At 36.0% G+C, this 16,082-nt stretch overlaps 1 protein-coding gene across 8 annotated transcripts in view; it reads right to left on the reverse strand.

Annotated features, from left to right (window-relative positions):
• The window catches only part of MTA3 (metastasis associated 1 family member 3), a 159,243-nt gene that overhangs the window by 18,001 nt on the left and 125,160 nt on the right, over positions 1-16,082 (reverse strand). For 5 of the 8 annotated variants that reach the window (XR_009054597.1, XM_057740918.1, XM_057740913.1 and 2 more), the window contains 5 exons: positions 15,049-15,123; positions 13,115-13,173; positions 10,261-10,385; positions 7,447-7,598; positions 6,357-6,579 (listed from right to left, as the gene is read on the reverse strand). Coding sequence is in view for 7 of the 8 variants with exons in the window: in XM_057740918.1 (XP_057596901.1) it covers positions 6,357-6,579; positions 7,447-7,598; positions 10,261-10,385; positions 13,115-13,173; positions 15,049-15,123 (634 nt within the window). In the remaining variant the exon portion in view is untranslated. Of the gene's footprint in view, positions 1-6,243; positions 6,580-7,446; positions 7,599-10,260; positions 10,386-13,114; positions 13,174-15,048; positions 15,124-16,082 lie in introns of those variants that run through there. The other 3 variants (XM_057740916.1, XM_057740914.1, XM_057740917.1) reach the window with 2 other exon arrangements.

Raw genomic sequence — 16,082 nt, forward strand, 5'->3', positions numbered from 1 at the left:
TTGAAATGTTTTTTAAATCTGCAGATATTGTCATAAAGCTTAACGGAGTAGCTTTAGCAGATACGATTTTGCTGTTTATGTCTTTTCCCCACCGTCACATTCTTGACAAAAATGTCCTACAGATTTTCTGTGGCTGAGACCACATTTCTAGGCCTATATACAGGAAATTTTCCTTGACATCCACAGGGATCCTTTGCACTATTAGTGTTAAAATGTATAATTCAATCTGGAACTTTAAATAATTTAAAATTAAAAATTAACTTTTTCATAAGCTCTAGCTCTCTCATCAAGGAAACTCTTTTCCAGTAACTTTTAAACAGGAAAAGGTGGGAAAGTAGCACTTAAAAATATTGAAATAAACAAAGCGCATACTGCGGAGTTTGGAATCTGAATATGTATCCCAAGCACTGGCTAATTACTATGCAACCACTGACAACTATAAATGGCCCAATTTCTTTTCCTCCTACTCAGCTGATTTCCTTTGAGAAAAAAAATTACTAAGCTATGAAGCTTTTCACCTGTTGTTGAATAATAGTGAAGACAGGCAAAAATATAATAAGCATATTTTGGAGGAGTAATCTAAACAAACATTAAAAAGCAGCCCCAATCCTGCAAGGATCAAACACCTGTCAAATCACTGTGAGTTAATAGTAATATTTCCTTCCTAATATTACTAATTCACCTAAAATTCAAGTTCTACTTAGGAAGAGGGCAAGAGAAAAAAATTTCTTTTCTATTAATAAAGCTTGAATGAATCATCTCAGTATTTCCTCAACGTTTTGGACAAAAACCATTACTGTATTGCCAGTAATAAGATTAACTTGGCTCTTTATTCCAGTCTATAAGGCCCAAAGGAAAACTGCCAATGTGACTTCAAGCAATGAACTCCCACATGACTGTCACCTTGACAATAATCAATAAACCCATCAAAGGAGTCACTAACACAATACCCAAAGACATTTCACTTTGCATTAATCTGCTCTTCATTTCTCACTAAGTTAGTAGGATTAATTATGCAATGTTCCAAGTGACAATTTTACAGAGTACTTGAGTGGGAGATCAAAGCTCTTCAGAAGGATCCATGTTTCATCAATCTTCATTATATTTTAAAGGAAGTAGCTGGTGACAAGAATTATCAGTCTCAACTATGAATAAATTAGGATGAAAGGTGGGTGCTAAGACTACCTAGTGACTGTTTAACATAAAAAATGCATCCATTCAGCGATTATACCGAATACAAATAGAAAAAAAATAGCATCTGTCCGGAGGGAGGGACCACAAACATAGATGACCAGGGCCAAACTTGAGTTGGTTAAAAAGAATCTTGGTCAGCACCCAAGACCAGGGCAGTGGTACCTGGCTCTCACATTATTCACCTAGCTCTATTTAAAGAGATAATTAATTGGCATGCATTAAAAATACACAGGTAAAGAAAGTAACCTGAGAAATGCCCAAAGAAACCAGAAGGAATCAAAATTCGGCCAGAGGGAGAGCATCTTCATCTCACTCAAAGCACTTGACTGAGCACAAGGCATATTTTCCTGGCTTCCTAGAGGATAAGCTATGCCTCCTTGAGGTAAACCTGGAAAAAGTCACTTTTTTTTTTTTGCAACTCATGGCTATTTTTCTAAAACGTTTTGGAAATATCAGAGGGGAAAATAAAACAGAAAATTTGCAAGAAGTACAAACCGAATTAAAATTCACATAGGGACTTCCTAGGTGGCGCAGTGGTTAAGAATCCGCCTGCCAATGCAGAGGACATGGGTTCGATCCCTGCTCCAGGAAGATCCCACATGCCACGGAGCAACTAAGCCCGTGTGCCTAAATAAATAAATAAAATTCACAAAAATATCTCACATGGGCCTTCAAAATTGCTATCAAAGTAAAACCATCCATAGAATTAAAAAAAAAGAAATCTGCTTGGCAAACACGTCATCAACAAAATCAAAGACAAAATGGGGGAAATATTTACATTACAGATCAAGAGCTAATTTCCTTAAAATATGAAAAGTTCCCACAAGTCAGTAAGACTTTTAATAGAAAACAGGCCGGGGATTAAAAAGTCGACAAAAAAAGGAAATACAAGTGGTTTTCAAATAGATGCAAAATCTTCTACCTCTTTCAAAATGAGAAATGCAAGCTAATATAACTTACATGTAACCTGTCAACTAGTTAAGAGTTTCAGAGATGGATAACACTGCTGGCAAAGTTGTAGAGAAACAGGCACTCTTTGGACACTGTGGTGGGAGTGTAAATCATAGCTTTTCTGAAGGCAACTGGGTGGGTGGTGACAATCAAAATTCAAAATGGAAGTTGCGTGACCCAGATGTTTTACTTTTAGGGATCTATCCTGTAAGCTACAAGCACATTTCATACATCAGTCTTAAATGATAATCTGTATAAGGATATTTGTTGCAACATTACTCATAATAATAAAAAAAGGAGGTAGCTCTCCATGTACTGGTATGAAATGGTCTCCCAGATACATTAAGTAAAAAAGGCAAGGTGCAGAACGATGTAGACATTAATATCTGTACGAAAACAAAGACATATGCCTAATTAGTTTGTTAGAGATACACAGGAGATCTCTAGACATAGATGACAATGGTTACTTCTAATAAAGGTAGGAATGGGAATTGGTGTTAAGATTTGTAACCACACTTGTACCTAGAAAAATTTAAAGTATCCGTTCAAAGACAAATTTTTATTAAAATAAAAAACTACCAAGATAAACAAGCCAAAACTGTTCTCTCCTGTTAGAACTTCACACAAAACTTTATACAATTATACAATAGTAACTTTTGCTGAGAAACCTCTAGAAAACTCATAAAATATAGAACAAGTTTCTTCTGAATATGGGCCCTTGGGATACTTCTGAAGTTGAATTAGCAGCTTCAAACAGAAAAAAAAAAGGGGCTCCAGGTGCCCCCTGAAGATATTCATACTGGGGAGTAGCGCTGTCATTCAAGCCCGGTTTGTTATCAACTCAGAAACTACTTAATTATCCATGCAAGCTACAGAGGGGTCAGGTAAGTCACTTGGATCCAATTCTCTGGGGACTTTTGCTTCACTTATGGAATACTGCTAACATACTACTACTTAACCTCCGTCTCTGGATCTTGAGTCTCAAGTAGAAACCCTGTGGTCATCAGGTGCTGGGTGGTATTGCAGATCTTTGACAAGCCATCCAGTAACTCAGTGGTAATGCCTGATGATAGTGACAAAGGAGGAACACCATCATCACTACATATGGCTTTTTTAATGAGGCGAGAGGACGGGGTCAAGGGGGAGAAGAGGTAGGCTGTCTGAAACTTGATGCCATTACAACCATGCAGCTGGTCTGCGAATCTTGTCAAGGACATAGTACTTTTCTTTATGCAATGTTTTGGGTTTTGCTCTAGCAATCCATTTTTATTAAGCACTATGTACACGGTGGAGCTTCCTCAGGCACTGTACTGATGTTAGCCATTTTTAGCCTGGACTTACATATTCACATATAAAGGTATATTATTAAAATAAATAGGTATTTAGGGATTTGGTTTTAAGTCATTTTTAATACCTATATCTAAATGTATAACATGTGTTGGTCAAACTATACACTTATTTCAGGTTTAAAAAAAATTTTAATGGGAAATATATTCTCATGACTCAAAATTGAAAAAAATTTAGAAGGATGAACAGTGGTTAAGTCTCCTTCCCACCTTGTTCCCTCAGCCTTCCTTTCCCAAAGATGTTATTTCTTAAATGTTCCTGCTATAATTTATGGATATGCAAACAAAGATTGCCCTACTCACTATACTGTATTCCCCAACACCAGTTTCTTAATGAAAATAAAGGCCTGAGAGTGCGGCTGTAAAAAAAAAAAAATTCCTCTAAACAAGGATTAACTTGTAAGTCAAGATCTCCAAGTTATGACTATGCTCTCCCCCCTGTAACTGAGACTTAATCTCCTCAGCGTCCCGCTTCTCCACTCCTACGCAGTCTGTCGCCCCATGAACTCTGGCTATGATACTAGATGTGCTGCTGCTGCCAAGGCCAGAAACCATGGAAGGAGTCAACTTCTACAGTTCTTACAAGAGGAAGAGTCTCAAGTTCACAGGGAAAACTGTCTTCCTCTTCCAATATTATGAAGAATTAGTCTAACTGCATTAATTGGAGCTCTTGATCCATCAGTATCTTTAGAACTACAAACTTTCACCTGACCGGAAAGTACATTCATACTGCAGCACGGTGATTCTTAACTTTCTGGGGGAGATACAGGGTCACCACCGCCTTTGAGAAACCAAGGAAAGCTTACCAAAAAACAAACAAAAAACACCCAAAAAACAAAAACAAAAACAAAACAAACAGCTTTAACCTCCCACTGGACCATAAACATGGTCGTGTACAGACATCAGGTTACTAACACCTAATCTTGCTAACAAGCCAAGATCAAGGAATCCGTTAAAGAGGCTGTAACAAGGTACACATATAAGAAGGGAGACGATAAGGTAAGAAGCAATTAGATGCTAGGAAAAGAGTTCATTAGCTGCTTGCCAGGCAAGGGGACTGGGACTGAGTAGATGGCTGCTGACACTTCATAATTTTAAATTTCAAGGTAAAATTATTCTGCGAATGTGATTCTATATGTAACTTGACCAATGAAGCTAAATACAAAATAAAATACGCTCCTTGAATCTCATCACAATAAATGACTCTGTTCTTTTATTGCCATCATCACTATTATAGCTATGTTTGTAGAAATAAAATACAGGTAATTTAATCTCACCCTGTTTTTAGTAGCATGGCCTTTTAACTGAGAAAAATTAAAATAAAATGACACAAAAACATACTTCATTGAAGAATCATCAAAATAAAGACAATCTGCAAATTAACTGAGAAATTAACAGAAGCTTAATGAGAAACAGAAGCTTCCTTAGAAGCCAATTTAGTTGGTGATGGTTTCTTTTCCATTCACAGGGACAAAGATGGTCCTGGAGCCTGGCCAATTTTAATGGAAGAATTTCATTTATTTTCTTTCTCATATGTTTTTTATTCCTTATATTTAAGAAATTATATATAAAAATGTGTTTTAAATCGGCTAAGCAGTTTAGGTGGATATAAATAAAATGGTAAGAATGATAACATAAATCCATGAACTCAGAAATGCTAGCACAAAACCTCAACATATATGCCTAAGTTCTCAAATATACATAAGTCTCATGTAGCTAAGTTTCCCCTCCATGGGACGCAGAGATTATTTCCAATTTCAATTCACTTTACAAAGCACTTTCTTCTTCTTATAAAGCTTTTACCTGTAAGTTTTAAAGCCTTTCGACTGTTCTGCTGAAAATTATCTTTAGGAACAAAAAATACTTTTCAATCATCACTCCTTTTATAGATACCATCTTTAAATCAAAATGGAACATCTCATAATAAGAAATTTCTTATCTCACAGTTAAAGAAAGTTATCTCTCCTGAATGTCTTTCAGATTTCCTATCTGTTAAGCCAGACACAGCAAGTTTTCTCATCCCATAGGGGGAAAAAGTTGCATGGCTCTAACATGCTAAACAGGAATGTAACTAAAAGTAGCAAGACTAGAATCAGAGCTAACACAAATTATGCACACATTTAGGGGTACATGGTAATAACAGAACAACCTGCAATGCATGGGTACATATGACCTTTGTTCTAATAACAACAAAAAAACACAAGCAAGACTGAATGTGTTGAAAATGAGTAATAAAGTCATATGACTGTTATGTAGCAATGTATATGGTATATGATTATGAAATGGAAACCGAACTGGACAAATAGAAAGAATGCTCAACCACAAATTCAGACACTAGCTTGTAAAAATTAAATGTGTTTTTCAGAAATGTCACCCCAAAGACTTTAAAATTCATTTATAATTTGCTAAATCTTCTAATTTGTTATGAAACACTGTGAATTTCCAGAATATTGTATAATTGTAAAAGGTTTGTGGGAAATTGAGAAGTTTACAAAGATATACAATTTCTCATTAGTGTAAACTGGCAAATTTTATTCTAGCTTATAGGTAAAAATGCCTCCTCAATAAGGGCTTTCAGGCAATTCCATCACAAAACCCCACTGGACAGGATCACCTCCCACCAATCTTTTGCTGAGCACTACTTTCTCATAAAGATTGCAGAAGTTTCAATGTTTTCTTTTCAGGCTGGCATGATACAAATGGCAGCAGACAAAACAATGTTAAAAAAAAATAAACCAAATAAAAGGCTGTACACAAGAACTTATGTTTATTGCAAACAAAAACAAAAACAAAAAGAGAGAGAGGGAACGAGAGAAAATGGTCAGAAGCACAACATATAAGGTTAAGAATTTAAAAGCATCTTACATTCTGCCCTAATGGCAGCATAATTAATAGGAACAAACGGCCGTCGTGCTGCCTGCCGCAGCCGGAGGGTATTTTTGCAGACCTGACGAGCAAATTTTGTGAAATATGTCGTGTGAAGGAAGAAAGCCTGACGGGTCTTCACTGCAGACTTTGGGCTCCCAGTGTTTCGGACCGGCATCCCCTGCATGGCCTGGCGAGACATGTGACTTCTAACTCGAGGGTCCTGTAAAATCAGACACCAACAAACATGTAAAGAACAGAACCTGTCAAAATACAATACTGCTTGCATCTTGTTCAAAGAAAAGTGCAGTTTTTAAGTCTTTCAGTGAAGCATCTATAACTTATTACAGGTGGAGAGAATTTAAAAGTGTGTACTTTGGAGTAGGAGGTGGGGAGTAGGGAAGGAAACTGGATGGAAGGGGGGTATCTTTGTCCTATACTTTTTTCTCATAAATTGACCATAACAATTCAAAATCACATTCATAACAGTAAAAACCCACCAAGGGTGAGATTATTCTTTTAAAAATAATATTGAAGGGGGTCCTTTAATCCTGTTAGCTCTCAAAAAGAATAATCTCCCTCTGGTAGACACAGGTGCTTGATACCTGCCATCTATGAGAATTTTATCAAAATCATATTTTAGCTGTTGTTCACCTCAAGATTGGGTCCATGCCTTCTTGTCCCTCCTAGGATAGCTCAGGGACAGAAAGAATGCTCGATTTGTTTTTATTACTTTATGCAATAAAACACATTTTTTAACAGTACCTGAAGGTTGCAAACTGTTTCCAAAAAAGCCATTAAAACCAATATTTAATTTGTAAGCTCTCTATTCATGCTAACACCTCCCACACACATTGTTCTTCTTCTGTCTGAGTAATCTCTCAAGACCAATATTTTGAATACCTGAAAAACTTGGATTTGTCCCTGCCCCGCTCTCCACACCCACCCTAAACGTGTCAGTACTATGTTTAGCTATAATAGCTTTGTTTGTTTTTAAGTTATCCTATACTGTACTTCTGTTTCCAAGGAGTGATCCAGGCGCTGAAAAACATGACATTTCTCAACACTGAAAAGATTATTGCTTGTGTACCTCTGTAGCTGGGCTGGGAGGTAACTTCTCCTCTTCCGACTGGGTGGGCATTTTCAGGCCTCCGTATTTTTTCCAATAGAGCCAACAGGTTGCACATAACCTACACTGCATATTAGGTGGGCCCCAAGAATACCACTGATGAGACTGTGTAGCTAAAGATGGAGGAAAAATAAGAAAAAACAAAGAAGGTGATATAACTTGTAACATCAATACACATATAGTCAAGGATTTCAAAAGTATTCCAAAGTCATCTTTAGTTTATAATGTTCTTTTCTTCTCCCAGTTTACCCAGCAAACAGGAACGTCTAATACATGCATGTATTTTTCAAGTCAGAATTCATTAAACCAGTTATTTCCATATATATCAAGTGCCTGTGACCTTATTAAGAGAGGCTATTAGGTGAAGTGCCCTATATTGAAGGTTGCTCTGCTGAGGAAGTTTTTGTTGGTTCATTAAAAATATCCTCTATTGTGTACATTTCTGGAAATATGTTACCGGAAAGGTTTTCTTAAACTAAATTCAGGTTTCCAAACCTATGGTTCAGAAACGACCTCAGGGTTTAAAGTGCTTAGAGGGACCCCACAGATAAAGGTAGAAGTCTTACAGAGATGGTATCTGTTTTTCATTCCTTCATTTTAATCAATAGATAAAATAATTATTTTACTTTTTCTCTCTTTAAAAACAGAATCCTGTTCCAGACTGCAAGTCCCTACTGAGTGAGCATATGTAGCCGAGATCACAGCATGCTTAAGACTGATAGCTCGGTTGATTTATTCCTGAGCTAAACACTACAAACCTGTGTTATTTTGCTCTGTAGTTTAAATTACTGCCATATAACATTTAAAGTATTCTACACTGGATCTGAAGTTTAAGACAAAACACTGACGATGCACATTAAGTTAATGAGTTACTTAAAAATTATTATAATTCTGTAAGTTTGCCTAGGAATATTATTCCTTTGATCTGTAAAGTTACCTTTATCAGGTCAAAATATTCAAATAGCACAACAGGGTGTCAACTAACACTTCATATGTGAACCCATCATGTGTTATTTTGGGGGAACTCCTTGCAAATAGCAGCCTGAAAACCTTTCCTTTTGTAATTTAAAAACAAATAGTAAAATAGGTTGTTTTTTTTTTTAAACATAAATTTTAAGAATCCTAAACATTAGGCACGGACCTATTTTGGATTCTGAATATAAAATTTCACAGGTATTTAAAATATACATTTTTACCCAAATTAATCATGACATTTTAATGTCAACAAATGCCTTTCTCTTTATATAATTAACTCAAATTCAATTAAAGAGTGACAAATAGAAACCACCAAATTCTATCTTTCTATAAAGATAAATCTTTATAGAAATCTTACATGTATATTATATTAAGATGCATTTTATAATAGACTGTTGAATACATGGACCTAAAATATAAAATTAAAATTGCTTATTTGTCATACACGCATAAAAATGGTGGAATAATTATTTAAAGGGATACATGAGACTACATATAACATGAAAGGGGTTTGTGAGGCAAAAATAAGATGCACCAAGCCACTACGTGTCTGCAGAATTCTTCTTATTTTCATTTAAATATAAAGTTCAAAATCTAAGAATTTCCAATTCAAAAACAATTATGCAATCCATGTAAAATTCTGACCAAAAAAATTTAATTTTCCACAAAGTGTTTCCCTTTGTTCTCCCATGGTGCAAAAAATGGTTAAACATGTGCTATTTCTATGAAGACAGCAATCTGTCTGGCTCACACCTTCCTTGATTGCAGAAAAGATAATCATATGGTTTGGCTTTAAAAGCCTTTTCTAATGCTGGAGCCTGGTGTGGGGTATGCAGCAGAGTCAAAAACGTCCCTCATCCCCATGTCCCTAGGGCAGCCAGTTACCACCACACCGCCCCCGCCAAGGAGCTGCTGAGAGACAAAAACTGGGCACCAAGCAGACTTTTAATAAATATGAGTGTCCTTCCCTCTTCCACCCCAGGCCACTTTGACAGGAAGGAAACACAGATGATCATGTCACCACTGGCCCATTTAAGAGATTATATTGTTGTTTGAGGTTTTAAATAAATATAAAAAAAGTATCTGGGACTTCCCTGGCAGTCCAGTGGTTAAGACTCAGTGTTTCCACTGCAGAGGGCATGGGTCCAATCCCTGGTTGGGGAACCCCACATGCCCTGAAGCCAAAAAAAAAAAAAAAAAAAATCAACTACCTAACAGTTCATCTCACCAACCCAATTTAACATCCAGGGCAAATATAACACTGCTGGCATTGGGTAGCTTTTTTACATGGATAAATACTTGACAAATACACTGGGGCCCTGAGGCCAAAAACATCATAAAATAGCATCTCCCAAGCCAGTGCTCTAAGGGAACCTGGTCTGAGGATTATAAATAGCAGTTTATCTACATGCGGTCTTTCCTACAGAATTATCTGGAGCCTTTAATTTGTCAAAATATATTGAGAAACACCAAAAGGGGTTTGGTATATTTTGTGAGACCATGGTTTGCACAAAGCTAATAATAGCTCTGAATGCGGCTTAGCACACACTGCTGTGGAATACTTAACAAACCCAAGACACCACAGAAGCAAATCGAAGGAAACCCAATACCTTAAAATTCAGTGTCCAGGCGGAAGGTAAGGACGGGCATCTATTCACTCTGAAGTATGTTATTTTGCCCTCTGCGCAGTGCTGACCTCCCGCATCTCCCACCTGGCAGTGCCAGCACAGTTCCCTGCCCTTAACCCACAACAGGCCTCAAAGGACGGGGTGGGGGAGATCTCCAGTGAAGAAAACTTACCGTAGCAGCTCTCACAGGCTCGCCCGAGGAGTGGGTTCTGTGGTTGGAATGTGGTTCCCACGGCTCCATTCACGGCACCAGGTTTGCCATTGCTGGCAGATATTTGGTTGGGATTTGGTTTGCTGCTTTCAATGAAATATAAAGTGAAGTGATAAAAACGACTTGCATTAACAAGGCAAAAGGCTCTACATTTCATTACTGACTTAACTACACATAAATAAACATTTGAATGTTTGGTGAAGAAGAAATAAACTGGTAAAAGTAAGGTGTTAAAATGAACCCAAACCATTTATCTTTATAAACCAAGGTTATGTAAAAACCAATCTCTTAAGCCTGACACTCACAAAATAAACACACCATATCTCTTCTCCACCCAAACACAATTTCCTTAGGACACCCTCTGATAATTGTGAAAGATACAAGTTATTAAACTTTTATCACTTATCAAAAATTCTGAGAAAATAATTTTTGGATTAAATAAATTAAGGCAAAGGCAGTGTGTTATGTTTAGAGAAAACCACTGTCCCATTCCTGCTGCTGGTGTGACACCTACTGACTCCACACACTGGCTCTTAAGGGAACTGCACAAAAGCCACATGTCCAACAGAGACACCGTGGATATCAGCACGGCATATCTCAAGAGGTAAAAGTTAGCATTTCAGGAGACTGTGACCACTGGTGATTTCTATTATGTTTGAATTTTTATGAGCAAGATTGAAATCAGAAAAGCCAGTAAATGTATTTGAGGCATTTCTTTTTAAGAGGAAAAAGGTATATCTATCAGATTTCCAGAGGCCATAATTTGTCAGGAACATGTAGTCCAGACTGTCTTGGTATTTACCGTGCAAACATGGCTCACTTTTATCCATCTGGGGGAGCCTAACTCCCCAGCTTATTAGCCTTGCCCAAGAATACTGCACAGGTGTACACAGTATGTCCTCAATACACTCATGATTCATTTAACATATATTTATTCAGTGCCCAGTAAACAAAAGTGCCGATATCAAGGAGCTTTCATTCTATCAAGGAGCTTTCATTCTAGAGGAGCTTTCATGTCTATTTGCTAGGCAGAAAATAAACAAAGTAAATTAGCAAATTATTTGTTAGTAATGAATGCTGACTGACTAACTGCAGACCATACTCTATCTTCCTGTGGCTAGTAAAGTAATGAGAGTCCACGACTATTAAGACACTGGAGTTTCGGCACAGAGTAGGCTCGTGAGTTTCCTTTTTGCTATTTTTCATTCCCACACTTACATTTACCAGTGAAAGCCTAATATGTAAACTTGGCCTGATGACAAATTAAGATTTCTTTCTGGCGTTGTTACTGTAACTCTTAGCTGACACCCCATCACCACCCCAAAAGAAATCATTTAACCTTTGTGTGCATTGAGGGCCCTATTCTATAAACAGGGCTATTATTTACACTTCTAACCTGTGCCAGCAATGTATTTTGAAGACAAATTGGTTTTAAAAACACATTTTAAACCAGACAGAACGTATTTCTCCTCCTAGAGTTTTCAGTTGGAAACTACAAAACAGAATAGAAACAATTATCTGGGTTATTTGGTGAAAACTGGCTAAATGTACTTTTCCTTTGATGTGACAGCATTACAAAGTATAAGAAAGCTAGTATGCTTGTTTTTGAAAATCTAAGACACATGAATCACAACAGTGTTTTCTTTGGAGAGTTGCTCTTTTACAGATTAGTCAAATAAAACATATAATTTTCTAAAATATTAGAAGCCACTCTGCAGAAAGGACATTACAGCTCTGAATAAAAATTATGGACCCTATAAATCACATGTTATCTATCTTGAGACAAAAGATTAATAAGAAATATAACAATTCATTGTCTATGAGGCCTCCTGTATATAAAAATATGTATTAATATATCAAAATTCAGTAAACAAAAGGCTAGGTATAAAACAACTGTACTGAGCTCAAAGAGTGAAAAAGCTGGAATCAACACACAAAACTTAGTAAATGTCATTATAATCCCCAAAGAACCTAGGATAGCACTATAGACATGGTGCTCAATAAACTAAAGTTTCCTGAAGAAATGAACTGTCAAACTCATGACCTCAAAAAAGGATAATTCACTTAAAATGTAGCAAATAAAAGACAATTGGCATTCATTTTGATATGACAAGGATTTCTCAACCCAGAGGATAATAATGATAAAATGCTAGGCATCTGAAACAATCGAAATCTATTTGTTATTTACCCAATATTTACAAAGTTTGATTCTAATTACATCCCCTAACCCTTTCCCCAAGCAAACAATGTAAAATCCTCAATCAAATAAACAACATACCCCAAAAGGGCAATGTACATTACCCAAACAAAATACATTATGCAATACAGAAGTTTCAAAAGTCGCTAGCTTTCTGAAACACATTTGCTTCAAATAATATTTTCATAGGTTAGTTTTCTAACACTTTCCCTGGAGTTTTTTTTTTTTTAGTTTGTTTGTTTGTTTGTTTTTGCTGTGCTGCATGGCATGTGGGATCTTAGTTCCCTGACTAGGGATCGAACCCATGTCCCCTGCAATGGAAGCGCAGAGTCTTAACCACTGGACTGCCAGGGAAATCCCTCCCTGAAGGGATTTTGATGGCATGTTTCCTTTGGTCCTTCTGTTAGTTGACTTGGGGTTTCCCCCACCAGCCATTTTTCTTTCTAAAAAAAATCATTGCAGTGGTACTATAATGGAAAGCAAATAGTGCTTTGTAGTGGAAGAAAATAAGATACATAAAGAAATTCAAATTTGGCTGAAACTGACCAAAATGTACATATTTTGCTTTGGATAGAATTAATACCATGGCAAATATTTTAAAAGATTTCCATTACTTACTAAGTTGGGATATAGACTTGTTTCAGCTTACTCTCAGCTTCTGCTGCTTTTAGACGCTTCTAATTCAAAAGACAGATAAAATATTTTACACACAATGTCAAATAATTATTACCACTTCATCTAAAAAAATTCACAAGAAAATAAAACGTTTAAAGTATAATTCAAAAATTGCCTTTTTAAGATGAGCTTTTCTTTCATGAGCAGTTTAAGCTTTTCTTAAACTGCAGTAATTTGTGAGAAAAATCTCTAGATTCTGAGGTACAGAGCTACGAGCATTAAATACATTTTAGACACAAATTTTAAAAATAATGAACAACTCCATTTCCTATTCCTCCATAAGTAGATAAAAGGACTTATAAGCAACCATTTTTACTTTTCACATTTTGTTTCTATTTTATTTCTTTTTTGCCTTTCTGGTAGGAAAAAAAAAATGCATAATCTTTGCTTTTAGAAAATTATTCAGAGATGATTAGTTTCCAAAGTCCACGCAAAAGAAAGAGACAGTAACTAATCTAAGTCCAATTAAATAAGCATTTACCCTCAAATGTTGGGAGATATGCAGTAAACTTTAAAGCTTGGCTGAGCTCATGTCAGATTTTTAGGAACCAATTAGGAGTCAAATGCATGGAAAGGAATGGGAAGAAGATTATACAATCAAATCCAGAGACTGATCAACACAATAATAAATGCAAATAGGGAAGGAAAATAATGTATGGTAGATATTCAAAATGAAGACATCAGAATATAAGGCAATCCTCCATTTGCTCAATGACAAGGAAACAAAAATATTTAAGGAGACAACTTAAAACTTTTAAAGAAGAAGGTGAAATTTTTGGAAATAATTTTATCCAAACACTTTTCAACCATCCTTCATGCCATCATAACCACCATCTTTAGGGACACTTTTCACTTTGAATAACACAGATTTTCCAGAGCACGTGATCTTCACATTTACCTAAATTGTTTGAAATTAGCATGGGGGGTGGGAGCATGGGGGGATGACTTTATTATAGATAGGGAAGCCAAAAGATAAGATGGTGAACTAATGTCCTAAAGAACCATCCTGCCCAGATTTGGATGCTAGTTTGAAATAAGCACTTTCTGAATTATATATGATGTTGGCACTGGGAATTTTTCAACAAGTCATAGGTATCTATTCCCTATTCACAACCTCAACAACTCACTATGGTAATTTTTAAAGTGATCCTTACATTGTATTTTTATAGCATCTAATATTTGCCATTGGGTGATCACATACTTAGGAAAAATAATGTCTGTTTTAAATATACTTTCCCCTTTCTTTACCAGTTCTAACAAGTAACTAGAAGAATATAATATACTGAATGAGGTCACTTGAGGAAAATGTACCTCTCTCCCCAAAACAGTATTACTCAAAATAGGTAACTGAAAGAAATACCTCAATTTGGGACATTTGAGGAGAATTTACAAAATGAACGATTTTCCGTTGTTAGTGATAATTTTGGGAAAAAAAGTTATGTGTTTATGTTTGAAGCATCAAACTAGTAAAGACTAACTACTACAGTTAAGGTCAAACACTTAGGGGGTACAACCACAGAAATGTCCAGGGGGGTTCAGAAGATCTTTTACACATTTTAAGTCATTCCCGTCAACTATACTCTCACAGAGATGAAGCACCAGGCACCTGCAAGGAAAATAATACCTCTCTAGTGGTATCTTTCCCTGCTATCTGTCCAAAATATTTATCATAATGGAATCTGAAGTAAAGAAAATATTGAGACTAAAATCTTAAAGTAGTACGTTATAGATATGAAATCATGTAGTTTAAAATGGTCTAGAAGAGATAAAGCAAACAAAACAAATTTAAAACGAAGTACACTGCTAAGAAATATTAATGTATAAATAGAAAGTTCATTTTAACACAACTGTATTGGTAGTAAATATGGAAAAATTACCTGTTGCACATATCTGTCAGTAGTTTTCCACATGTAATAATATTCAATGATGCTAGTCAATGATTTCCAAGGGAGCTGAAAAAATATTTAACATGATAATGAAAACAAGCTACTGTAGAAACAGTTTTCCTTTAAAACCACTTCTTAAAAATAAGGAGCCAATAATCCACACGGAAGATGCATCCTAGAAGAAATCTTTGAGAAAACTGAAATTAATTCTGAACAAAGGGTCCCCAATCAACTTCTACTCAGCTAGAGATGCTGATACAACACATTCCATTTCTCAACTCCCATTTCATTAAAAAGTATAAACCTTATGACTGATAATATTTCATGAGTTCCTCAGTTTTTCTTGGGCTATAGGTAGGGTTGAAATACAATTTTTAGAAATGATATTTTAAAAAGAATCTGGACTGAGTTCTTTAACTTCCAAAGATGCCACCTATTGGGGGTCATTGGTCTCCGGTATAATATTTATCATCCTTTCCAAAACTGCTCTATTTTGATGTATTTTGTTGTAAATAAAATGAAAACCTAAATCTTTGAAAAAGAGTATAGCCAAGTGTGGTACATATGAGAAAAATAGGAAGCTTGTCTGCTATTTTCCATAATTATTCAAAAATGGCCAAATGAGCCTTTACTTAATGAGATCCACAATGAAAGAATATATTCACTATGTCCCTTTGTAAAGGGAAATCTGTTAGTTATCCAAGATGCAAATCAGGGCAGACCAAACAAAATGACTGCTAACATCCGATTTTTAGCTGTGGTGGCAGATTTTATTGATGACTCAGCACCCTCTGACTCCCCAGCTTGCCCTAATGTACCACTGGGGTTAGAGTGAAAATAGTTCTGCCCAGATCCCAGAGCAGCTAGGGCTCTGTTTATGACCCACACATACAACATCCATGCCATTCCTATCACCTCCACATTTAACTCACCTGTTTGGTCTGAAGAGAAAATAAATGGAGTTTAGAAAAAGGAAATTATTTTTAAGCTTAATTGGGTGGCAACTTCAACCAATGTGGTCTCCT

Source organism: Hippopotamus amphibius, chromosome 7 (genome assembly GCF_030028045.1).
Source record: "Hippopotamus amphibius kiboko isolate mHipAmp2 chromosome 7, mHipAmp2.hap2, whole genome shotgun sequence".
Taxonomy (NCBI): Eukaryota; Metazoa; Chordata; class Mammalia; order Artiodactyla; family Hippopotamidae; genus Hippopotamus; species Hippopotamus amphibius.